The 25695-nt window shown below is 44.1% G+C and overlaps 1 protein-coding gene across 2 annotated transcripts; it reads left to right on the top strand.

Annotated features, from left to right (window-relative positions):
- Positions 1-360: 360 nt before the first annotated feature.
- On the top strand, positions 361-21158 carry LOC121872032 (fibroblast growth factor 1-like). 2 transcript variants are annotated; one of them, XM_042374676.1, is made up of 6 exons: positions 361-1379; positions 6297-7180; positions 19815-19966; positions 20335-20438; positions 20732-20933; positions 21039-21158. In XM_042374676.1, the coding sequence occupies exons 2-5, from the start codon at positions 7026-7028 to the stop codon at positions 20927-20929; spliced, it is 609 nt and encodes a 202-aa protein (XP_042230610.1). In that variant the 5' UTR covers positions 361-1379; positions 6297-7025; the 3' UTR covers positions 20930-20933; positions 21039-21158. The 2 variants fall into 2 exon arrangements, with proteins under 2 accessions (XP_042230610.1, XP_042230609.1); XM_042374675.1 differs by having other exon boundaries at positions 20732-21158.
- The last annotated feature ends 4537 nt before the right edge of the window (positions 21159-25695 follow it).

Genomic DNA, 25695 nt, shown 5'->3' with positions numbered 1-25695 from the left:
GTGTAACCGTGTACCGTGGGTGTGTGATCCGTGTACCGTGGGTGTGTGAACCGTGTACCGTGGGTGTGTGAACCGTGTACCGTGGGTGTGTGAACCGTGTACCGTGAACATGCCGGGCAGCTGGTGGTGGCCGGGTTGGCGCCAGCATCAAACACCTCATAACTAATTACTCATTAATCTATTTATATATTACTAGGTATGTACAGTCAGAAATTCACCATGGAATACAAAATAGGCAATACTTACGAATCCAAAAATGTGTTGAGATATAGAAACGTGGTGCCAAGGGTGAGTGGTGGTGAGGCCTGGCATGGAAAGGTATAGGGCAGGGCAGGGCAGGGCTGGCAGTGCCCGACCAACCCTTCCCCTGCCCGGGCCGTCGCAGCCCACGCCGCCGCCACCACCACCACACACGCTGAGGACCGACCACGCCTCCCTCACCCTCACCACCTCCATCCTCCCTATACCTCCTGCAGCACCACTAATACTTACACCCTTGATCTGTATACACACTTACCCCTTCTACACCCTCATTAGCCACACCCTCACCTCTGCACTCCTCCTGACAGCTTCACTACCTGTACTATCCCTAGCTACACCCTCACTGCCTCACATCCTGCACTCTTGATACGCCCGCCGCCCCTGAGCCGTGGGTGTGAGGGAGCAGCTCTCAGGGCCACACGTGGATACCAGCGTCTTGGTGCTCCGGTGCGATTCCTTTATTTTTGTATATATAACACGAAGGCACTGCTTCTCAGAAGGTGCGCCCCGTCACACAGCTGTCGACCCTAGCCGCGCCAGATGTAAGTGACTGTCATACAACAACAAATGAACGCGTTAACGCAGTGAAGGTGTTGGTGATTTACCTGAACTAAGTAAAGGAAATTAAATTCAGTGATATTACCGCCTGAAGTGAAATTGGTGTCGCAGATCTTATTTAAAGTATGAAGTATCCATCAGTGAGTGCTGGACGGAACAAAACATTATTGCGTGCGGCAGTGAAAAAGTCTTACAGCTAAAAATCGACCATTTCTGAGTTCTAGCACGTGGAAGAGTAAAGAACTGAACACGTGGCTAGTTACCCCGTGACAAGCTTTGAGTGGCGGACGCAACACACGGGAGAGCCAGCCAGGTGTACGAGACACACGGGGCGAGTGTTGCCGCACTAGGAGGGTGTCACGCCCCTCCACAACAATCCTGTCTCTCCGGTGTACGAGTGCTGGGGTTGTCTCAGCTGTCTCCCTGACAGCACAGTTTTTACGTGTACCTGTTTCTGCACTACCACCCCATCAACTACCACCTCCACTACACTATCAACTACCACAACATCAACAATCACAACCACCACAACTTCAACAACCTCAATCACCACCACCAAGGTAGGTACCTTCTGAGGTCTTCACTTGTGCTCACTTCACGTTTATTTCTTAGGTTCACACAGGGTAAATATATGCAGCCTGAGCCAGGTACAGTACGGTACACGCTCCCAGTTCTCGCCAGCCTCCGCCGTAACTGTTAAACCTCGACAAGTAACGTTAGATACATACAAAACAAATTTATACGACAAAAGTACTTCTTGATGAAATTTTACATAAACATGACACCTGTGGCAGATGGAATAACACAGTCGACAGCGTTAAAATATACTTGTTCTCATAAAAGCCAAGATGTAGAATCTGAGAAGGTTAGGGCGCCGCCAGCCGCTCGCTAGGACGTGACAGGTGAGGCAACCCAGGCAGATAGAGAGGAAGGGTGGTGGTAACAAGCACATTGTAGACGTGACGTGTGATCAGCATGGCGGGCGTTAGAGCGACAGTACAGTATGTAAAACTACAAAGATAATTCCACAATCCATTAAAAAGCAAAAACCACAAGTTAACACGGACACTAAAGGTAAGAGATGTGATCTGAAAGGCGGGCAGGAGAGTACGGAAGTGCGGAAGACTACAAAGGAAACTGTACGGCAGATGTTTTATGTGGGGAGAAAGACGTAAACAGTGATAGATGTAAGTAACTAAATCAGGGTGATGAATGTGAGACTGTGAGACTGTGAAGGTGGGGTGACTGTGAAGGTGGGGTGACTGTGAAGGTGGGGTGACTGTGAAGGTGGGGTGACTGTGAAGGTGGGGGTGACTGAAGGACTGTGAAGGTGGGGCGGACTGTGAAGGTGGGGTGACTGTGAAGGTGGGGTGACTATGAAGGCAGGGTGACTATGAAGGTGGGGTGACTATGAAGGTGGGGTGACTGTGAAGGCAGGGTGACTGTGAAGGTGGGACAATTAAATTCATTTGTTGCTAAAGACTAACCCACAGGTGTAGTGAGGATGGTGGGTGGGGGGGGAGAACAGCCAGGTGGATAACAATGGCTAGATAGAAAGACAGATGAAAAGGTAAACAATGTGGGTCTGTTTTGTTTACATCAGTACTTGGTGAAAAGGGTGACAGGGGGGTGATAAGGGTTACTATGTCAACACACCCAGTTACTATGTCAACACACCCAGTTACTATGTCAACACACCCAGTTACTATGTCAACACACCCAGTTACTATGTCAACACACCCAGTTACTATGTCAACACACCCAGTTACTATGTCAACACACCCAGTTACTATGTCAACACACCCAGTTACTATGTCAACACACCCAGTTACTATGTCAACACACCCAGTTTACTACTGTCAACACACCCAGTTACTATGTCAACACAACACACCCAGTTACTATGTCAACACACCCAGTTACTATGTCAACACACCCAGTTACTATGTCAACACACCCAGTTACTATGTCAACACACCCAGTTACTATGTCAACACACCCAGTTACTATGTCAACACACCCAGTTACTATGTCAACACACCCAGTTACTATGTCAACAATTCCAGTTACTATGTCAACACACCCAGTTACTATGTCAACACACCCAGTTACTATGTCAACACACCCAGTTACTATGTCAACAAACCCAGTTACTATGTCAACACACCCAGTTGCTAGGAACATCATCAAACCTCACGCCTAAGCATATTTCTCTATGACAACAAAAGAAAACAAAGAATAAATATCAATATACCGTAAAGTGTCTAGTAAATAGTGTTGGTGTTTGTTATATTATTTAAGATGAAACACTGAGGGAGAGGCGGCGTGCGTGTAGGCAGCCCGGCAGTGACTGAATCAGGTGAGAGAAGCAAAACCAGGCCGTCAACAATAGCGAGTGACAGCTGGTCTTACTCTAGCGTGGAGACCCCCTGCCACTCCCTCCCTCCAGACACGAGTGCACACATACGCGCAAACGCAAGTACGTACATGACAAAGGTGCCTTGCGTACACAGTTTAACTACACTTGATTATTAGTTATACAGGTAAAAATCTACTCTAATGAGACGGCCTTTACCTGCCACACACACACACACACACACACACACGTCTTCGCTTCTCTAGTGTCTCTATGGGCGGGAGATAAAGACCAATTAGCTAATGGAGGGATAGTGTGTGAAGGAGAATGATGGAGGGGGAGGGATGGTGTGGGAGGGAGGATGGAGGATGGAGGGATAGAGAGTAATAAAGGAGGGAGAGTTGAGCAATAGATAAAGCCATAAATGGAAGTGACAGGAGGCGATGAGGTGAGGTGTGATTTATGGGGTCATGTAAGCGAGGTTAAAGAGGATATATAGAAGAGAGAGAGAGAGAGAGAGAGAGAGAGAGAGAGAGAGAGAGAGAGAGAGAGAGAGAGAGAGAGAGGTAAGAGGATAAAAGGAGAAAGTGAGAAAGTGCAAAAAAAAATACTATAAAGAGTAGGAAAAATAAATGAAAGAAAGGGAGAAAATTGAGATAACAAAACAAGAGAGGAAATAGAAGAAATCAGTAAAAAACAAACACCAAAAGCGATAACTAAGGGAGGTAAGAGACAGGAGAGATAGAGGGAGGAGGAGTGGGGATAACTTATCATCATCTCTGCCACACACGCCATCAGCTGGTCTCATGACATCAGCTGTTTGGTCTTGTTTACACCTCATGTATCCACCTCCCCTCCTCAGAGCCACCGCCTCCATGTGACTCGACATAAGAGAGGTTCTTAGGTTCTCTGGCTCATGCTATAAGAACCTGTAGTTGATGGAAGGGGAACATAAGGGCTCTCCGGTTCACTGTTTATGGTTCATGCTTTATGAAGAACCACCCACTGGCTCTAGCAGGTTCAGCTATGGTTCACTGGATGGACGGCAGGTTCTGTAGTATCATGTAGTGAGAACCACCACTTCGCTGTGACCTCAATATGGACATCAGTTTCCTCAGCCGCCACAGAAATAATCACACACATCGACTAACCATTAACCACACACAAAAAACACAAGTCATGGTATCAGCTAAACATAATCTACGAACCCCTAAACAAACTATTCCCATCTACATACCTACAGTAAAAAAAAACAACAACAATCAAAATATTAACTAAAAACGTCTACAAAACCCAGACTAACACGTAAACAAACCCTAATCTCTTCAATTAATGAGAGACTTACACACTCGGTCTCTGACGCAGCGGAGAGATAGCACTAACAGAGATGTCTCCCTGTCATGCACGGGGAGATAGATGCTATAATAAGAAGTCATGAGGCGAGTGTGATTACTTGGTACGTCAACGATTGTCAGGGGGGTGAGGGGGTGGAGGGGGGCTTGTGTTAGATGGGGTGAGGGAGGCTTGCGTGACAGGTATGATGAAGCCCTGGCTCTTGTTCTTAGTTATATAACCCTGAAGTAAAGACTCACGGGTAGTTGACAGTTGAGTTTTTGCTACGTCTGAGGAAATGAAACGAGAAACGAGAGAAAGACAGGGAAAGGACGGAGGAGAGAGAGAGACAGTGAGGGGAGGGGAGAAAGACAGAGAAAGAACGAAGGAAAGATGGTGGGGGAGGGGGAGGGGAAGGAGGGAGGGGAGAAATACAGACAACCATAACTCCATCACCCATCAGGGATCTTTAGCCGTGTGTCATGAAGCACTTGCTAGCGGGCGGTATATAACTAGATAAAGGCCTTACCCAACACCTGCAAGTATTAGCTCTGTTCGCTGGGAGGAGTGTAGGTGATGAACAAGAACCTTACTGGGCCTAGGAGGACACGGGGTGGAGAGGTTGGGATGGAGAGGGGGTGATGGTCTAGGAGGACACGGGGTGGAGAGGTTGGGATGGAGAGGGGGTGATGGTCTAGGAGGACACGGGGTGGAGAGGTTGGGATGAGAGGGGTGATGGTCTAGGAGGACACGGGGGTGGAGGCTGGGATGGAGAGGGGGTGATGGTCTAGGAGGACACGGGGTGGAGAGGTTGGGATGAGAGGGGTGATGGTCTAGGAGGACACGGGGTGGAGAGGTTGGGATGGAGGAGGGTGATGGTCTATGAGGACACGGGGTGGAGAGGTTGGGATGGAGAGGGGGTGATGGTCTAGGAGGACACGGGGTGGAGAGGTTGGGATGGAGAGGGGTGATGGTCTAGGAGGACACGGGGTGAGAGGTTGGGATGGAGTGAGGGTGATGGTCTAGGAGGACACGGGGTGAGAGGTTAGGATGAAGAAGGGGTGATGGTCTAGGAGGACACGGGGTGGAGAGGTTAGGATGAAGAAGGGGTGATGGCCTAGGAGGACACGGGGTGGAGAGGTTGGGATAGAGAGGGGTGATGGCCGTGGGTGTTACATAAGTAGGGACAGTGATGATAACACATTCCTTACGACAGAGAATATTAAGCACCAATACATTAAACCTGAAAACAAAGGTGACAAAGACTTGATCTATGTCCGCGGTGAAGTGTACAGTGGAGAAAACATCCAGCAGTCAAGTCAGGTAATGAATATACTGAGGTGCCTAAATGTTGCTAAAAATACTGCCTTGTGTCCTACCAATAGCCCGAAGTTGTAAATGTTGGTGACCTTAACTAAAGATCTTCACAGAAGGTACTATGCAAAACACACCCACACACACACACACACACACACACACACACACACACACACACACACACACACACACACACACACACACACACACACACACACACACACACACACACACACACACACACACACCCACACACACACACACACACACACACACACACACACTTCTGCATTGGTGAGCATTAACAGCAAAGCCACATACTCTAATTATCTTCAGTGGACTGTAGCTTTTTCATGGTCGGTTTAATACATTTACATAATTATAAGTATTGGCAATGGATACTCTTCATCATTATAGACATATTGTTTATCTCAGCATGATACTGAATGTAATGTTTGGTGTCTCCCTTCAGGACGACGTGGGTGTGCAAGTAGCGGCTCCTCACCACACGGGCACCTCACTCCGGTACCTGCTGCCTCTTGGCTCTCTACTTCCGGAGTGCTACCGCTTCCACACCTGCTGCTTATGTTGGCCCTCTACACCTGAAGTGACCCCACCTCCACACCTGCTGCCTCTACCCCGAAGTGACTCATTACGTGCTCGTTTAATATATTTTTGGGAATAAAAAAAAAGTGATGTGTCAAGAATTTATATGCACAGCAAACCAAGCTTTGAACTCATACTTGGGAAGGTGAAATTACCCGAGAAAAGATCTTATCTGAGCAGTCATCCCATACAACCTGCCAACCAGTGTTAGTGTCAACCATTCACACCTCGAACCATTTTCCGGCATTCCCAAAGCTGAAAAGCAGAAGTGTTGTCATTAAGGCCTAAAATCGTCTCCCAGACCCCCTTCCCCATCATCCTCAATGACCCAGGAGTCTCAGCTCACACTGTAATAATAGTGGTATTGTGCTGTTGATTAACATTATCTGTAACACATATTTACTATTTGTATATAAACTACCAAAACTAGCCGCAGCTCCTCCACTGTACATATAAACTAGCAACAATACCCTGAGGTCTTCCAGTGCGCCAGCCTCAACTGTGATCACTTAACAGCTTAAGTGAGGCGATCGTCTCCCCTCCGCCCAGCACCCGCGGGTCGCCAGACTCCGGCAGCGGCCACACCTCCCTCACCATGTCCACGTGTTGCCGGTGTTTGTGTTGCCGGGAAGAGAGCTCCGACGACTCCGACTTGGAGGAGGAGGTGCCCCTCCCTCCTGGCCTCCTGCCCGTGCAGAATGAATCCAAGGCCCAGGAAACCGTGCCCATCCACACCCCCTCCGCCAGCAGGTAACAGTAACACGCCCTTTTTCAGTGTTAAGGCTGACTCAACACACCAACTCGTGTGGATAACCGCTGCTGGAATCATTAATCCTCTCCCGGAAAGAGAACTGGTTATCGATTTCCTGTTTTAACTGTCATGTGTATGTGTGTGTACGTGTGTCTGTGAAAAATATTCCGAAAACAGGCTTATTAGTATTTGTTTTTTTATTTTGTATTGGGTCGAGCGGTGGTCAAGTACTGTTTAAACTTAAGAGGCAGTAAGTAAAAATTCAAAGTCTTACGTCCAGCTTAGAATGAGTCACCTGCCCTTCGATAATTATGCCAAAACCAGGTGACTGATTATGTTCAAACTTGGCAGGTGATTCATATGTTTAGCAACAACTATGTGATTTGTGATGAGGTCAAAGGACTAGGTTACCAATGAAGGTCAAGGACAAAGACATAATAAAATACCTCAACAGTCACCATACCTGTACAGCCTCTACGGGAGCATTACCTGTAGGAGGACATGACTGACTGCTCTTCTCACTACTGTAAGAGATGTTGATGTGTGGACTAAGGCATCGCCACTTTAGCCGCTGCCAGACATACCTCATCCTTCACACATCGTAAACATGATGGATTTTGACACTCATTTTTGTCACTTATGAGCGACAAGCTACACGCGTCACTTTCTTTTTCTGACGGAGAAATAAATCACTTTAAAAGAGATTATCTATAATACTGAAAGTAATGTTTCCTTGATCGCTGTCATGTCCGCGAGAGTTACATATATCACGTCATAATAACTCAACATATGATATATCAGTAAGTAAAGTAGTGAACATCCATCACGTCACAATAACGAGAATATATAAATGTAAAAACAGTGAGTCATAAAAATAGACACAAATAACAAAAAATATATTGCTTATTGTCAACAAAAACTTCTATATATTGTACCATTAAGTTTCAAGAGAGTATCGTCTGATAAACATGAGTATTAATGCCTCCAGCACGACCAACACTCCTTACTGTTGTTGACAAGTGAACAAGTGGTCTACGACAACCACCATTATTTACATGGTTGATTTGTCTTCGACTGTGAGGGAGAGACGTGTAGCCTTGCCAGTCACGTAGGAACGAGAAGCTGACGTGGTGTCGTAGTTCTTGTGTAAGCAGAGTCTAGATGCTGGTTCTCTCGGTACTTATACCTCGTTACCTAACACAACACTCAACGTTAGTCTCAAAGTCTTGTTGGTGCTGACGAATGGCGTGCCTTCTCCAGTAACCCAGCAAGATATTAGCTCACATAACACTATGCAATACTGACGGAGCATTGTTCAAGCATCTTAACGTAATTCAAATAACTGGATCAAATCTATCACCACTAGCAAAGTTATCACAATGTAGAAAAAGTAAATAAACTTGAAATCATAGATAAATTTTCCTTTCAAGTTTGTATGAAGCTAACTCACCCTGTCACGCCTTATATAACTTACTTCAGGCCAAATCCCGGTATAAGACAGTGTGACCGCGATAAACAGAAACAGCCACGCCTTACAACCACCACCACGCCCCCGTCGCTCGCCACTACCTGTCCTTCGTCACCTAGCGTCACTACTGTAGGTAAAATAACTAAAGCAGCAGAGAATGTAATATTTAACTCCAGGATGAGAGAAATCCTTCCCAAGTGGCCAAGTTTCAGAACAAAAATAATTAGTTTCTGGAGACAACTTTAATTGGATAAGTTTAAATTTGTAGGTGTCAGGGCGTGTAAGAATCTATCAGGAATCATCATCCTGAGAGGAACACTGACTAGGAGGCGTATAGGTGGGTGGCAGGCAGTGAGGTGAGGGCTGGGCTGTGTGTGAGTGGCAGCAGCAGGTGAGGAGGTGAGTGTCCTGGCCCTCACGGTACACACACACACGTCAGAACTATGGGAGGCCTTTAGATATATAACTAAAAAAACTGTGACGGGGGAAGGTGTAACAAATGACAGCCAGCGAATCAGGTACCACTAATACGGAACTCGTGGCGTGAAGTTCCTGACCGCAGTGGAGGGAGAGACTACAGATAAATTACAACTGGACTGGGAATTCAACGTCACTCCTGGAGGCTTGCCATCTAGCGGCGGAAGAATCGTGAAGAAGAAATAAACTACCGACACAATGTATAGGACTGCTGGTGATATGACTGATTCTAATGGGTAGTGAAATAAAAGATTAGAATACGAAATACAAAATCAAAATACGAAAAACAAACGATACGAGAAACAAAATAAGAATACGAAATACAAAATAAAAATACAAAATGCAAAATCAGAATACGAATTACACGTTGAGATACATTCATTAAGCTTGTTTCATATTATTAAAAAGGGTCGGCAACTTTGGGGTGTTTGTAGAGGATTTAGCGACACCAGAGGACCGACGACTGGGAAAACGCATTGCATTTATTAACCATTAAATTCATGTAATAATCAACTCAAGAATGTAAATAATAAAAAAATAGATGAATCATAAAAATACTATTAAATAAAATAAATAAATAAATAAATAAATAAATAAATAAATATATATAATTGAATAAATATGCGTTCGTAGTTAAAAATTGTGATGACGAATCGGAAAAAAATGAAGAAAACGGGAAACGATAAGATGTACACAGAGTAATTAGACTGGTAATATTTTTTTGAGGGTAAGTGGTTAGGTATAGCACTGTGTAGCTATGTTACTGTGGTAGTCGGACACACACACACACACACACACACCAATAAAAATCAAAACACTGAATAAATCGAGGCTATGAAAGGTACATTTAAGTCAAGGTGGCCTTTTGACTGGCCGGGGCAAAGGAACCTGGCCCTTAAGCAGTCAGGTCACTGGGGTTATTTTTACCCATCTCCACTAAAGTGCCACAGAAATATGCGACATTGATGTTTTGGAGTAGGTGGGGATATGTATGTATGTATGTATGTATGTATTTGTGTGTGTGTGTGATTTATGAAGCTGTCTGTGGTGTTGAGAGAGAGAGAGAGAGAGAGAGAGAGAGAGAGAGAGAGAGAGAGAGAGATGATGAACGAGAGGAAGAGATAAATAAATAACAAGTAAATAATAATTGTGTTTAGCGTCAGGGACAAAAACCACCATATACCCCCTTGGCACTCCCTCCAGCTCGCTTTTTTTAGTATACAAATAACAATCTATATTTACCGTGTGTGTGTGTGTGTGTGTGTGTGTGTGTGTGTGTGTGTGTGTGTGTGTGTGTGTGTGTGTGTGTGTGTGGTGTGTGTGTGGTGTGTGTGTGGTGTGTGTGTGTGTGTGTGTGTGTGTAGTGTGCCTATGTGTGTGTCTGTCTTAGTGTGTATGTTTGAGGTACATGTATTCGTTTGACCAATAAATACATGGATAGATTAGGGCCTTGTATAACCTAACCTAACCTAATCGAACTTAACCCATCCTAACCCACCCTAACTCAACCCATATCCTCACCCACACCACTACTTACCCCACCTCCCTACCCACCCCTTCCACCCCCTCCCACATCCTCCCCCTTCCCCCCACCTGTCAAGATTGTGTTTTTTTTTATTTACTTTGCACTGGTAGCGGCGTCGTGCCAAGCCTGCTGGCATGGCGAGCAGCCGTCGGCTGGGTGGGCCACGATGACTTTATGACGGGTGGACTGGGTGGGTCTGGTGGGTTATGCTTCTGAGCTATGATCGATCAAGTAAGCTGGGTCAGGTAGGCCAGAGGAACATGGTGTGAGGCACTTTTAGTTCCGGTAAGTGTAACAGAGCTGAGTGCCTCGAGGTAGTTTACTTAAGCAGTTTTACAATATTCAAGGTACATTTTAAAACTGCCTCGTTCATATATGTGGTAAGTGTGTCTCATAGTCGTGACGGCGTGGATATACCAACACTCTCCAACAGACATCCGAACGATACTGAACAGACTCCTAACTTGATCTGTTACTGTACTGATTAAACCAAGAATTACTGACAATTATTCCTCCAAACAAGTGATGCTTCTGAGAGTCTTCTTTGCTCAACTGTGACAAACAATGAATTTTCTGCCACATTCACTTCACACTAAATGAGGCGAAGAGTTTATGGTTCCAAAACACACAACAGTTTATTTATACTTGACGTTTCTTGTAGTAAACAATTCGGGTAAACTTTTCAAGTAGTTGCCAAGCGTTGACAAAGGAACAAATTAATACCTTTATCTGCGTTACGTGGCTCATTACTAGGGTATATATAACCCACTTAATACTCAAGGAAATAATCTGATATGAAATAATTTAGAGAATATATAATTTAGTTCAACAAGCAGGAAAAAAGTATTAATCTACTTTTCTCCGTCGGCGACTTTTCAATTATTTTCCACCAGTAAGAAAGTGAGCAAAAGTGACGAGTTGAGCTACTGGCACAACTAAAAGCTAGAATTAATGAATGTAAAAAAGCTATCCGTCTTATTATCTCTCTCTCTCTCTCTCTCTCTCTCTCTCTCTCTCTCTCTCTCTCTCTCTCTCTTGTGATGCAACTTGCCTCACTCGCATCTGTCGCCGGCTGTCCTGCCTTCCACGCCTCACACCAATTCTGGGTTAAATCTACGGCTCCATTTAACCAGATTACACTTAATACATCCACGCCTTTAACTTAACTCTCGTCAACAGCATCAAGTTCCCTCTATCTCGTTAACAGTTGTGATTCTGTCTCTAGTGTTTCTCGCCTGTTACCTGATAGTTATTGATACACCCAGTTGGGCTCTCGCTCGTTACATAATAAACCAGAGAGAGTTTAACGAGGCCATTACCCGCAACAGCACCAATGAGTGCCAGCAACGTGTTACCTGGCTCCCCTCTACTTCACTACCTTCTCTATCTCTCCTTTTGTGTCTCGTCTTACCTCCCTTCCTCCCTCTTCTCTCCCTATCCGTCCTTCACCTTCCTCCTCCCACTCTCTCCACTCCTTCCCCCTACCTCACCTCTTTCTTCCCTTCCTCCCACTCCTCACTCTCATCTTACACAGCCACAATCCCCCCAGAGGTGTACCAGCCGGTCTCTGATGCATGGACTCTGTGATTATCTCCACATTGTCGGGTCTTATTCACCTGGTGGTCTCGTTACGCCCTGATGAATGAGTCAAGAGGCATCACCTGTCACGTTCTTGTAATGGTCTAGAATGCTGGCCAATTTTCCGCATCATTGGGTAATGTTTTAAAGCAGTCTGGTGCGAGGAAATGTTGAAGGAGGTTTTAAAAGTTTCAAGACTCGACACAAAGAGCTAGATGACTCGACACAGAAAGAGCTAGATGACTCAACACAAAGAAATGGATAATTTTACTTTCATTGTATCATCTAGTAACAAAGTCAAGAGGCTGGTGTAAAATATAACACGTTTACCACAGCAATAAGAAGAAAATGTTGATAATGTTTCGCCTGTTCATTGTAAACAGCTCAGAGTACGAGGGTAGAATCGACTAAGGATCAGCCATCTTGTTGGTGTCAGATTCTTACCCACATACGTTAGATTTCTGCCTCTAGCTGGGGTAAGGAAGACGTTTGTTGTCACGCAGGAATCTCAATACGATATTCGTGAAATTTTTCGAGGATCGTATGAGTTACTTACACGAGTTATCTTTCGCAATATTTGAGTCGTAGCTGAATTCTCACATCACCAATTTGAGGAAGACTTACCGTACGAGCAGGTCCTGAGTGTATGGTGATCATAAGCCTACAGGAACACCTCATAGTCTTCCATTAACTAGGGTTTATGTCTTCTCGGTGGTGATTACACGGATAACGACACTGGCTTATAACTACACACACTACAGCAACTAGATAATGTGAAATATGTTGAAAAATATCTAAATTAAAGATTGAATATTCAGAGTAACTAAAAATATTTAACACCCACGAGAACATTTTAGTAACATTACTGAATGTTCAAATTGGCAAGGTGCAATTCAGAAGCTTCACTACTGAGTTGTAAGAATTTTTAATCACCCGAGACATCAAAGTCCAAGGTGAAGCGTTCACTACTTGCTCTACACACCTTCACAGACACACAGAATGCCTCTCAGCGCCACGTAACATTTCATCTGTGTGTGTCTACCGCATTCTCTCTTAGTTAACAACCACGAGCAGGCTTCTTGGATGTGGATTCGTTATGTCTAAAGTAAGGTATGTTTCCCTACTAACTATACTCTCACGTAATGTCAATGGCTTCGGACACATTCAAGAAAGGCCATAGTCACCCCTCAAGTCGTAATTACTTCAGCTAAACCAATACTCAAAAGTTGTATAGTAATTTCATGAGTAATATTGACAGATACTCTAAGTCTTTCACTGTCATCGAGTAGTATCTATCTCCGTCACTAGTGGTGGTGGTGACGACGGTGGTGGTGGTGGTGACGACGGTGGTGGTGGTGACGACGGTGGTGGTGACGCGCTGGGCCATTATACACGACGGGTTACCCTGACTCACGCTTACACCGTCTGACGTCATCACCCACCTATCACCATCACCACCAGTAAGGCCTCGGTACTTCACCCCTTCACCTCCCTCCTCCCCAAGCCAACTTTAGCTCGGCCTACCTCTCACTCCCCAGGGCCCGGAGGTACCTGACGGTGAACTAACTTAACGTCAGTAGGCAGAGGAGTGATTGAAGAGCGCCGGTGGGAGGGGAAAAATGTAGATTGGGGAAGGGAAAAAAGTTGATTGTGGTGGGGGGGTAGAGTTGATGGGGGATTAGTGGGGGTATATGGGGGGGTTAGGGAGGTAAGTAGGTGGGAGAATAAGTGTGGAACTGATGAGGGTCTAGAAGGGCTAGGGCGTGTAGGGACATAGGGCACGTAGGGTAATGGTAGGTCAGGGAAAAGCTTCAGGCGGGTATATCTGGCACCAAAGGGTAGTACAGTAGCTAAAGCAACTATCTGTGCAGGTGGTGGGGGTCGATATGCTCCGAAATCTTACATGTGACTAGTAACAGCCCTCATATACTAAAGTTTATCGTCCATGGTCTCATATTGTTTCCCACACAGTTTGCACAGATAGTTGTTTAAGCTACTGTACATATAGTGGTAAGTTGCCCAGGCCCCCCAACACACACGTGTCCTCTAAATAGATACATTAATCACGGCCATGGTTGACACACAAGGGCCAAGGTGACAGGTAGAACTTATATCACGCTATACATCACCCCCGACTCGGGTTATTTATTGATCATTATCTACAGCGATGATTTAAAATGAAACTCTGATAATATTGCAATCAGAAAATGCCATCATTACTGGGCTGCGTCTCTATTCGTAAATTAGATACGTTCTCTTAAACACCATTCGAGGAGCAAACTTAACATAGAGTATCTTTGTGAATCCAAGCAGCTCCGGGCGGCCAATGTTTGACTGGTGGTGCAGCGAGCTCAAGTATAACCACAATGTCCACAATCTTCCCAAGCGTTAAAACGATTATGTTATGAAGAGGTGTTATCGTGTTGCTTAATGCAGCCACTGACCAAGTGTTGGTCACCCTTGACGATATGAAGGTAAACACAGCCTTATACTGATAAGAGCATGACACATGAGTGACACAACGTCTCTAAACACGTCCAAGAAAAATATAACACTGCGCTGAGACAGTGGCCATCGGCCTGAAGGGCATTGCGGATTCAGCCCCTCAATACATAGTGAGGCAATCCTGGCAATCTACCGGGGCCGTCTTCCCCAGACGTACAGCTAAGTAGCCTCTCATAGCTGGATGGATTAGGGGAGCCCAGGACAGGAAGAAGCCAGCCTTAAAAAAGGGCGCTGTTAGTTTTCCGACCGGTGGAAAAGAAACAATAATTATTGTCCGAAAATTTTTGATGAGACAAGATTATGGACCGAGAGAAATAAAGTATGTTAAAATTAAAGTGAAAATTGCCTCTTTATCTCTCCTATCACACTATTCTACTAAGGTACCTAACAAGACAGAAGAACGAATGATAAACTTAACGATCTGTGTAGAGGAGGAGGTGTTGAAGGCTACTCCTATAATGGCCGCCTCCCTCATGATGACAGTTTCTGGTGTTCAATCCTCTTAGCGGTTCCTTGGCGTTCACCGATGTTATTGTATGTTCAGCTGTACACATTGAAGTCTTCCGTAGGTTAGTGGTTAGCATTACCAGTTTGAATTACTGAGAAGCTTGACAATCGAAAATCAACAGAGGATTGCGTTGGAGACGATGTTTACATAACCAAACTTGTGACATGTGACTCGTGAGAGTCGTGACTGGACTGCTTCAATTCAGAACGGAACTGGGAACAGTTTCGTCTTTACCGAGTCAATGTCTGCCGTCAAATTCTCAGATTCACATAAGAAATAATTCTAATATTAATAAATCTTAATAAGTGAATATTTTAATTGTAATTATAAAGTAAATATTACGTATTCGCAAAAATAAAATATTTAAATTAGTATGATCCCTTCACTAAAAGTGTTAGCACACTCTGACCTCACCTCAGGGGCCCCACAGTACACATAATGGTGGGATGTTTGCCACAATTATCGGCGTCCACAACAATACTCTTAATATAAATCAGTCTCTATGGCACCAGATGAGTTGGTCGAGTGTCAACACCAACACAGACTTTTAAGCCGGTGATTTTTATGTTTTAGTTCAGCTTGATATGTGTGAGTCAGGTGAGTGTTATAGATACCGCCCATCAGTGTGGGCAGTCCACATGACCCCTACATCTGGCACTGGCACTGTGTGTGTGTGTGTATGTACAAATACATGGGTATAACATAATATGCATTGTCTGAAAATATGTGCACCTGCACACGCCCCAAGTCCGTACACACAGACAAGTATATGCACATATTGATGTATATTTACGCGACTCCCGTCACGCATAACAGAGATTTGCTTCATCAGGCGTATTCTGGGCCAGACTGGCGTAAACATCTACGCTGTACCTCCATAACTCACACCTGACCTCCCCAACACCTGTACCACGATACTCACAAGACACACACCTGTATATGAGTGACGATCCTCCCCTCTAGTGACGCCATTGTAAATCAAGGACACTGGGGGTGGTGGCGCCTCGTCTTAACTTCCACACTAGACCCTTCTTCATGTTGTCGTCAGATCCTGGAAGATGGCGTTAGTTAATGACACTACGCAGAATACTGGGATAAAAACTTAAGTTATCATTACCACGTCTTTACTGTAGATGAGTTATAGCCAGCATGGAGGCAGAGAAGAATGATGATACTAAGTAATATAAACCATCACCCTGGCCAGTGTTTATGACCTGCCTCCACCATTCATCATCACTGTATAATTATAGGTCGTTAATAGCGGCTGTCAGGTCACCCCGCCGCCAAGGTCGGGTGTCGAATCTTCCTGGGAAAACAAGATATTAATTTGTTTCACCTGTTGTAAAAATCTCAATATATTACTTTGTACCGGAGAAATTATTGATTACAAACTATAAATCATTAAACTTAATCACCACAACGAAGGTTTGTTCCTACTGCTGTTTTGGAACTGCCCCCCCCCCCCTCCCTAATCCCTGTCCGTCTCGACCTGACAATAGATAGTTCGAACTGTCTCGTTGTGTCAGGGCACATATTCGGTACAGGGTCGACTCAAGTATTCGTATAATAATTTCTATAACTACAGCCCCTTACTTACTTACTCATCTATTTATATGATACAAAATCTATAAATTCCTAAGAATCATCTGCTTTAGTAACGAGTAGGATTTTGTCTAAATATAATATGCAATAATACCCACCACCACAGTGAGGTATAAAGAAATGATTATAAACGGTATTCTGAAAGACATTACAGAATTACTTATTAATATTATAGTTCCTCTGTAAAACCGTATTCCCATCAGCCGTTGATATGAGATAAACTGTTAATAGTGTGTTAAACAAAATCCCCCTCTCTCTCTCTCTCTCTCTCTCTCTCTCACACGGCCATGACTCTACAGGTAAACACACTGCACTCGCTGGAAACATTTATACGTGGCTCAACGATTATAAACACAGTCCTTATGAACAGTGCGTGGCGGGTGAACTTTAATGTGCGGATCTGTCTGTCTGGGTCGTGGTGTACCGTCTGTCTGTCTGTCTGGGTCCGTGGTGTACCGTCTGTCTGTCTGTCTGAGTCGTGGTGTACCGTCTGTCTGTCTGTCTGGTCGTGGTGTACCGTCTGTCTGTCTGTCTGGGTCGTGGTGTGTACCGTCTGTCTGTCTGTCTGGGTCGTGGTGTACCGTCTGTCTGTCTGTCTGAGTCGTGGTGTACCGTCTGTCTGTCTGTCTAGTCCGTCTGTCTGTGTACCGTCTGTCTGTCTGTCTGGGTCGTGTGTCTGTGTCTGTCTGTCTGGGTCGTGGTGTACCGTCTGTCTGTCTGTCTGGGTCGTGGTGTACCGTCTGTCTGTCTGTCTGGGTCGTGGTGTACCGTCTGTCTGTCTGTCTGGGTCGTGGTGTACCGCCTGTCTGTCTGTGGGTCGTGGTGTACCGTCTGTCTGTCTGGCTGTCTGGGTCGTGGTGTACCGCCTGTCTGGCTCGTGAATGTTGACTTTTTTCTTTTTTTTTTACTAACTGTCACTTTTATTGCTGATTAATCTCTTAAAATAAAAGCCACTTTGTATGGTGATTTTTTTCTTTACCATAAATTATTTGGGGAATGAATTTACCAGAGTGAAAATACTGAGTCAAATTTCATGGAGTGAATTCTCTTAGAATTAGCTTTACTGACTCATTATTCCAGGTATTGTAGAGTGCCTCGCCACCCTAGTTAAGGGCCTCGCCACCCTAGTAAAGTGCCTCGCCACCCTAGTGAAGTGCCTCGCCACCCTAGCCTTAGTGCCACACCTCGCCACCACCCAGCATAGGTCTGCCCTCTTCCGGTATATATTTTAATGACATTTATGTGCGCCGTTTCTTACCTGATGATCTAATTTTACACCCACGTTAGCCTCGACCTCCAACACACCTCTCTCTTACACCCACGTTAGCCTCGACCTCCAACACACCTCTCTTACACCCACGTTAACCCCTGACCTCCAAACACACCTCTTACACCCACGTTAACCTCGGACTCCAACACACCTCTCTTACACCCACGTCAGCCTCGACCTCCAACACATCTCTTACACCCACGTTAGGCCTCCTGACCTCCAACACCTTTTCACCCACGTTAACCCTGACCCAAATATTAATCTCTTACACCCACGTCAGCCCCTGACCTCCAACACACCTCTCTTACACCCGTTAACCTCGGACCTCCAACACACCTCTACACCTGCTAACCCTCGACCTCCAACACACCCCTTACACCCACGTTAACCTCAATCATAACACCTCTTTACACCCACGTTAGCCTCGACCTCCAACACACCTCTACAATCACAACCTCAGACCTCCAACACACCTCTCTTACACCCACGTTAGCCTCGACCTCCAACACACCTCTCTTACACCCACGTTAGCCTCGACCTCCAACACACCTCTCTTACACCCACGTTAACCTCGACCTCCAACACACCTCTCTTACACCCACCGTTAACCTCGACCTCCAACACACCTCTCTTACACCTAAGTTTTTGCCGCCTCGGTCTTTCTAATTAACGCAGGTAATGACAAATTCTTCGTCACCTTTAAGGCTTAGGCGCCAGGTATTCAGTTTAAAGCCACTACAGGTAGGTTTATTTTCATGGCGTCATTTATTTAACTCTATGAGACCTGGTATGGTAATAAACATATGATTGGCACGAGATGAGAGCTTTTGAGCCGTGTGTGTGTGTGTGTGTGTGTGTGTGTGTGTGTGTGTGTGTGCGTGTGTGTGTACCTCTTCGTCTGCCTGCTGCCTGTGCTCCTCATCCTTCCTTGACTAACACACACACACACACAAACACACACAAGCACACGCCGCAACACCCCAACACAACCTCCTAAACATAACTCCGCCACAACAACAACAACAACAACAACCTTCTTCCCTCTCATCAGCTGGGAAGTTATGACGTGGATACATGTTTTCAACCTTGGTTATTTTTATTCGAGGCGCCATAACGGAAGCTCACCACCTACCACGCGCCATAATCCTTCCTTGACTAACACACACACACACACAAACACACACAAGCACACGCCGCAACACCCCAACACAACCTCCTAAACATAACTCAACAACAACCTTCTTCCCTCTCATCAGCTGGGAAGTTATGACGTGGATACATGTTTTCAACCTCCCTAACTCCTACCACGACCCTCCCTAACTCCTACCATGACTCTCCCTAACTCCTACCACGACCCTCCTAAACTCCTACTACGACCCTCCCCAGCTCCTACCACGACCCTCCCTAACTCCTACCACGACTCTCCCTAACCCTTTAAGTACGAGTTTCTCCTAGCCGTCAGTCACAGCCAGTACGACTCTCCCAGGCCCCAGTACGACCCTCATAGCTCTAATTCAGTACGACCATCCTCTCAGTGCCAGGGCCGACATCACCTGTCACCCGGTACTGCTGCCCCACCTGGTCACGAGACTGCCAACACCCCAGTACAGGTATCCAAGTACTCCCTGTACACCCACGTCAACACACACACACACACTTAAATCCCATAAGCCGTCACTCAAAGAACCTCGTTCCTACAGGGAGTGTCTGCTGGATCCGCCACTTAGGGAGCGACTTCTGCGCCAGCCTCAGCTCAGCGTCAGGAAGCAGCTCTTCTCCATGACGGGCTACAACCTCTCCATACACCCAGACATGTCCGTCAAGGGCACCAGGGAGTTCTACAATATCTACGGTCAGTTTAACCTCTCCCCTGTGAAGTCATGGTTATCTTAGCGTTCATTGTATTTACCTAATTATCAAATATTTTTTTTCTCCAATGTTCAGACTTAGTTGATTTCTTCTTCTTCTTCAATTCTTTGCTTTGTTCTTCGTCTTTGTCTTCTATATTTCGTTTTCTTTTTCATTTTCTTCATTGCCTTATTATTTTTCTGCCTCAGCTTTTTTCTCTATCTCACTCTTCTTCTTCTTCTTTGCCTTTACCTCCCTTCTACACTGTCTTCTTATTCTTTCTCCACCTTCTTCATTTTGTATCACCATTGTATTTTCTTCTGTATTTCTCACTACAAGGATAATAACGGTGTGTGTGTGTCTTGCCGGCAGCCATCCTGGAGGTCCGCGCCGTGGGGAAAGGGGAGGTGCAGGTGAGAGGGGTCGATGCTGGGCTCTTCCTCGCCATGAACCACAAGGGCAAAACCTACGGAGAGGTAAACAGCGGGTGGACGGGGATGTCGGCAGATAGATAGGTAGACAGGAAGGCAGTCAGGCATACAAATGGACAGGGAGGTAAACAGGTAGACATAGACAGGAAGGACAGACAGACAGAGGCAAGAATTCCTATGGTATAAAAGCTAATGACGATAAGCACACTGAATCCCAAATTAAAAACTCGTCCATAAACAAATAGAACATTTATATATTTTTCTATTACTTCTCCCTGTTGTTACCTATTGCTTAATTCACCAGTTAATAAAACACTAAGCTCTGGTCTACTCCCCAGCCCAACGAGCTCAAGGAGAATACAGTGTGGGTGGAGACGCTGTCAGGTGCCTTCTTCAACTACCTGAACAAGAAGTATGCCCACTTGGGGTGGTACCTGGGCATCAAGAAGAGTGGCAAGGGCAAGAAGGGCCACAAGACCGAGTATGGCCAACGAGCTGTCCAGTTTCTCCCCAGACATCCCTACCCGATCGGCTAGACTGGTACAAGATCCGTCATTGTGTCAACATGGATGTCAATCTTTATCACAATACCCGTAAAGGGCATTTATATACAATCTTTTAAAACTTGCTTCATTTCTCTTCCAGTTAAAGGAGGGTGAGGTTGGATCAGCTGTCCTACGTCAACATTAACTTCGATTCTCTGTGGAAACTTGAGAGATGTTGTAAAAGGAATACTGTATGTAAATTGTTCACATCCTGAATCAACTCTTGTTTTTATGAGCCACAATAACGTGGGTGGAGTACAGGTTAATGAGGTACACCTGCTACAGGTAGATGTGGGGCTGTGAGTACTTTCACTGCAACGGTTTAAAGATGATGGAAGCATTACGAGTCTGATAACCAAAACGTCAGTAAGGGAGGATGGTGGTTGTGTGTACTTGATGGATCAGTGTTACTTGGAGATGCGTTGCAGCAAACAGTTAACTATAATGCGTAGTGTATAGCTACATGAAGGTACTCTTGTCCAGGGGCACACCCGTAATTTAATGGTTTGTGGGGTGAAGATCTGCCCACCTCTTTTTTATTTCCTGTATCTAGTCTTCAAGCTTATGAATAAACAAAGAAGGTACTGTACATGGACAAGAAGAAGAGGAGAGAGGGACACGTGCCCGCTGTCTCCTCCTCCTGGGTGAATCAGTTTGTCTACTAGTATGTGCTTCACCAGATCTATGGTGGCTAACAAAAGGCCTGGAAGCTGAGTTTGTGCCCCTCACAAGACTTTGCTACCATGACACTCTTACACCTGTTTCGTTGGTGTTAACAATTATAAGTTTGTTTACTCCATCAGCCGCAGTATCAAAACTTACCTTCGTCACTTAAATAGCCTCAACCATGCCTCTCTTTACCACACTGTTGTTAACAAGATCACATCATTGACGCGTGTTCAAGAACGATTAAGAAGTTTATCAAAGGAAGTAAGTTTTTAATACTCTGGCTGAATGCCCAGGAGGTAAAGTTTGACCATTTGTAGATATATCGCCTTCTGTCTCGTGTACAACTCAGTGACATTCACTTGTCATTTGGCTATCAATTCTATTTTTTAGTTTACAAAGATAAATATTTTAGTAATATAAAGTATATAGTATTCTAGTATTTAACCAAGTGACGTTTACTTTCGTTGACTAATGCTTTACCTCGATTCTCTCCACATACTGAAAGGTGTATTAAACTATATACCGTACAGTATATTTCAACGCATAACAGTAATGAGTCACACCTGTTGTTAACACCGCCTGTCATTATCCCTTTAAAGATGTTAAGATAATCGTGGCCGAGGTGGTGAAATGGCATAAAAAAAATATAAGAAAAAGGTCAAAATTACCTGTTTCAGAAGTAACTATTGACAATGACTAAGAACATGTCTATCACAACCAACATTTCTGATACACCACCGCCTTTAAGTTTTCTCTTCGCCTCCGTGCGGACAGTCTGCCGTGGTCCGTACTGGCGAATGGACCTCACTCTCTCGCCCTCCTAGTCACTTTATACAGTTTACTTTGCCGTTATGGCTTACTTTCTACACTGCATTTATAGAGTTACAGTGAATCTTAGCATATTTTTAAGGGGGCGCTACTTAGGTTCAAAATTAAACACGATGTATTTTTTTTAACCTGTGTGTGTGTGTGTGTAAGGTACTTAAAGTGAGCTGACGGAGATAACTGATACTTAAACCCCTTGAGTATAATGACATTGTATTAAAAGGGATAGGTCATTGTATTCACGGTGTTAATTCATCATATTCAACACACACATACACACCGTTCCAATAACATACTAGTGACCATTTTGAACCTCTTTAAAGTAACCCTTCAACACATTGTAAATAATTTTCTTAATAACTCTCCTAAATCGCTTCTTTTGGCAGCTGTTTGTGTTTACGTTTTTCCGAGCGATTTTATATTTAACAAAAAGAAAGCAGACTCAACTTGGCACACATTAGGAAACAAAAACAAGTTGACTTCAGTGTTCTTGCTCGTCCAGTCTCTTTTGACTTACTACGTGGAACTGAACTAGCTGTATCATATATTAATTGTATATTTGGGAACATAAATCACATGAGACGCTCTTGGCTAGACGTAGACAGGCGACAACAGCAACAAAAAAACGCAGTTAATGTTGAAGTAATTTTATACCGCATATCTCAAGTTACCTTTGTCGCTAGTCTTGTTCTCACTCGGAAGACTTCATTATATTTAAGGATTTTTTCTCCAGTGGCACCAACCCGAGGAGCCTGTGTGTAAGGTTATCAAGCTCCCCGCGAAGCTGTTATTCTATGTTGAGAAAAAGGTGTAAGGATACGTGTCTCCCATGAATCCACTTTAATGGCTGCCTTTAATTGGAAATAGGTCCCTTATACACAGGTGTGGAGGTGCGTCATCATAACACGGTTCTGTAGTTATTACTGGTGAAGATGAACGACAGGTAACGAATACAACCTGGGAAGTCAAAACATTACACCGGGCAACAAGGAAACATACAGCACACATTTCGTTAATAAGCCACACACTCGGGTGCCTTATATAAGAAGGGTCAGGATGAACGCTAAACTCACTGCGGATGTAACAAACCAATTCAAAAGTAATTACCTTTAAAAATCGTTCAATGTAAAAAATAAAATAAAATAAAATTGTTGAAAGGTGACCTGCACTTTACACTAGAGATGAATCCAATAGCTACCAAGTTTTGGGAAATAGTTCAAAACATGAAGAAAGGTCAGTGTACACTCAGTGAGCAGTACTGCCCTAATGATTGTAGCCGAGAAACCAATCATCACTCTCTGATGATACTAATGTAAACTACGAATTTGAATACCATATTTTATTCTTATCTATTCACCAGGTAATAATCACTCTTTCTCTAAACTGTAAAATAACGTTAGGTCAGTTTGTGCTGTAATATACTGCACAATATCTCATCTCCCAGCACGTAATGAATTTGTGTTATTATCTGTTGTTATCTCCACCTTTTCTTATCAAGTCACAACGGAGATTCATTTAGCCTTCCACACGAACAAAGATCACAACTAATGCCTCAATACAGATCGCCGCGGTGTGTCGTGGTCAATAAGTGAGCTGCAGTAGGAGCTTTACCTCTCTCAGGAACCTAGTGACTTCGCTGGTAGGTCGCCTTAGCTGGTGTTGTAGCGCCTCGCCCTTACTTCCACCTTTTTATTTTGTACTTTTTATAATTATTTTTGTTGATATGAGTATAATAAAATAGTTGATAGCAGGTAAATGAGTTGCCTTTATTCCTCCTATAAAAACAAACTTATATGAAGCTGAGTACTGTACATGGTATCTTTTACTGATAAAGGGTCACTTATCGAGTTACAAAATCAAATATATTACCAGAATATATCTAAGGCAAGTCTCTAACATTACTGGGCTATCCTTCCTTAAATCGATCTACTTTTTGCCATGAGGATTTCAATGGTATATTAACTATTAATGTTATTGATACTTGTACTGTACTCTAACATAATCTCAAGACTACTGTAAGTGATAGAATGTGTAAAAATCAGAGTACTCGTATTATAGTGGCCAAAGCGATCTTGTTTAGTTAGCCATCTACTGATTTACGCTATATTTCCGTTTTCTCTCGTTTCTGGCATCCCACACATTTTCTTATGATTTATTTACTGTACTAATACTAATCTCGCTTTCATGAGCTTAGGATGTATGAGTACTTTATCAAAACGATCGAAATTCAATGAAAATGTTGGTAAATATTCAGTAGAGGACAACCACGGAGCTCTATACTGATTTGTATCTATAGTCGAGGGAAGACTCGCATATTTGCCGTAACTGTGGAAAAAAAACTTGAAAATTGGTACAAAAGTAAAAAGTTCGCTCCCTCCCAAACTGAAACAGTATTGATCGAACCCAAATGAAATAAAACAATATACCCGCACCATATGGCAGTCAGGGTAAGTAACTAAAGACTTATTACCCTGACTCAGTTCCATCACAGTGAGTGACTTTTTGTCCACGACTGTATCTTGTGTTAATTGAAAGTTTTTGGGCCTAAAGGGCAAATATTTGAAGGTCAAGGTTAATCAGGGTATGAGAGTCAGATGTTAAAACTAGCCCTAGAACGACAAAGGCACGTGTAACTCACCAGATCACTTGGTCAAATACTTGGGGTCATAAGGTGGCTATTGAGTCTGCTTAGAAGGATATTAGGCGTAAATTATTATGTGTGACCTATCATATATATAATCATCATGATGATACAAAGGAGATTATGGTATTGTTGATGACTTAAACTGACCAATGACCTTAACTAATGAATAACCTCACGGCAAATATTTGATATGGCGTTACAAATTTCAACACACACACACACACACACACACACACACACACACACACACACACACACAACTACGCATGGACCCACGTCAGGTTAGTGTGGCAGTAATAGACAATGAGGTTGTGAGTAAGCAGAGGATAACCTGTTATTATCGATAATTACGCTAGGCTTTGTATTTGCTTAACGGCGCCATATCAGTTCCCGTCGAGGCCCCCAGGTGAGCCTATTTCCACGTTTCCTGGTAGTGTGCAGTAAATCCTACCACGTATCCTTGACTACATTCTTAGTTCTCGTTTATCTTTTAATTTCAATTGTTAATTATTGATACATAAACTAATTTACGTTTGGGTATAATAAAACATAACGTAAACATCCCATTTCTTATAAGTGAACAGTAAACTTTAACCTAACTCACTTCCTCAAGGTTAAT

Source organism: Homarus americanus, unplaced genomic scaffold (genome assembly GCF_018991925.1).
Source record: "Homarus americanus isolate GMGI-L3 unplaced genomic scaffold, GMGI_Hamer_2.0 scaffold51476, whole genome shotgun sequence".
NCBI lineage: Eukaryota > Metazoa > Arthropoda > Malacostraca > Decapoda > Nephropidae > Homarus > Homarus americanus.
The sequence above is the reverse complement of the archived record's forward strand: the minus strand, read 5'-3'. Positions and strand labels throughout refer to the sequence as shown.

Coding starts and splice junctions, on each gene's coding strand:
- LOC121872032 (XM_042374676.1), top strand. CDS start 7,026: ATGTCCACGTGTTGCCGGTGTTTGTGTTGCCGGGAAGAGAGCTCCGAC. Junction 7,181..19,814: donor CACACCCCCTCCGCCAGCAG/GTAACAGTAACA, acceptor TCGTTCCTACAG/GGAGTGTCTGCTGGATCCGC. Junction 19,967..20,334: donor GGAGTTCTACAATATCTACG/GTCAGTTTAACC, acceptor TCTTGCCGGCAG/CCATCCTGGAGGTCCGCGCC.